This window comes from Octopus bimaculoides, chromosome 2, assembly GCF_001194135.2.
Source record: "Octopus bimaculoides isolate UCB-OBI-ISO-001 chromosome 2, ASM119413v2, whole genome shotgun sequence".
Lineage (NCBI taxonomy): Eukaryota > Metazoa > Mollusca > Cephalopoda > Octopoda > Octopodidae > Octopus > Octopus bimaculoides.
In genome coordinates this window covers 8,262,359-8,263,120 of record NC_068982.1, presented here as the reverse complement: position 1 = coordinate 8,263,120, position 762 = coordinate 8,262,359, and the positions used below count along the sequence as shown (strand labels likewise).

At 35.4% G+C, this 762-nt stretch overlaps 1 protein-coding gene across 1 annotated transcript in view; it reads left to right on the top strand.

Moving 5' to 3' along the window:
- The window catches only part of LOC128247133 (SCO-spondin-like), a 61,006-nt gene that overhangs the window by 27,864 nt on the left and 32,380 nt on the right, over positions 1-762 (top strand). The window contains exon 13 of the mRNA XM_052965953.1: positions 49-354. Within this exon, the coding sequence (XP_052821913.1) occupies positions 49-354 (306 nt within the window). The remainder of the gene's footprint in view (positions 1-48; positions 355-762) is intronic.

Below are 762 nucleotides of genomic sequence, written 5' to 3'. Positions count from 1 at the left end.
ATATGTATTTGTTTGTTGTCTCTAATGCTGGACTTTTTTTTTTTTCAGACAAAAGCTAGAAATAATATTCTGAAAGTGTCTTTGGAATTTACTTCATGTATGAAACCATTTCTAAGCATATTCAATTGTTCAGTTTCTCTTCGTATTGATATACAAGATATTACTGCTAAAATTACCCAGCATGGCCTTTATATCAATGGAGACTACAATCCAAAACTGAATTACATGGGTAAAATTATTTCCATAATGAAAGCGTCCTCTCTCTTTTATGTCATTGATGGACCAGATTTCAATATTATGTACAATCCTGGAGAAGAGATTTACATGAAATTTCAGTCAAGTTTTAGGAAAAAGGTAAGAAAACACAATATAGTTCTAGCAAATAATCCATTTATTGCAGATTTCTATATTCATTTACTCTTTTACTCTTTTACTTGTTTCAGTCATTTGACTGTGGTCATGCTTGCTGGAGCACCGCCTTTAGTCGAGCAAATCGACCCCAGGACTTATTCTTTGGATGCCTAGTACTTATTCTCTCAGTCTCTTTTGCCGAACCGCTAAGTTATGGTGGACGTAAACACACCAGCATCGGTTGTCAAGCGATGTTGGGGGGACAAACACAGACACACAAACATATACACATACACACACACATACACACACACACACACACACACACACACACGCACACGCACACACACACATATATATACATATATATATATATAAACTGGCAATATGACAATCCCCAAGTACAACAAT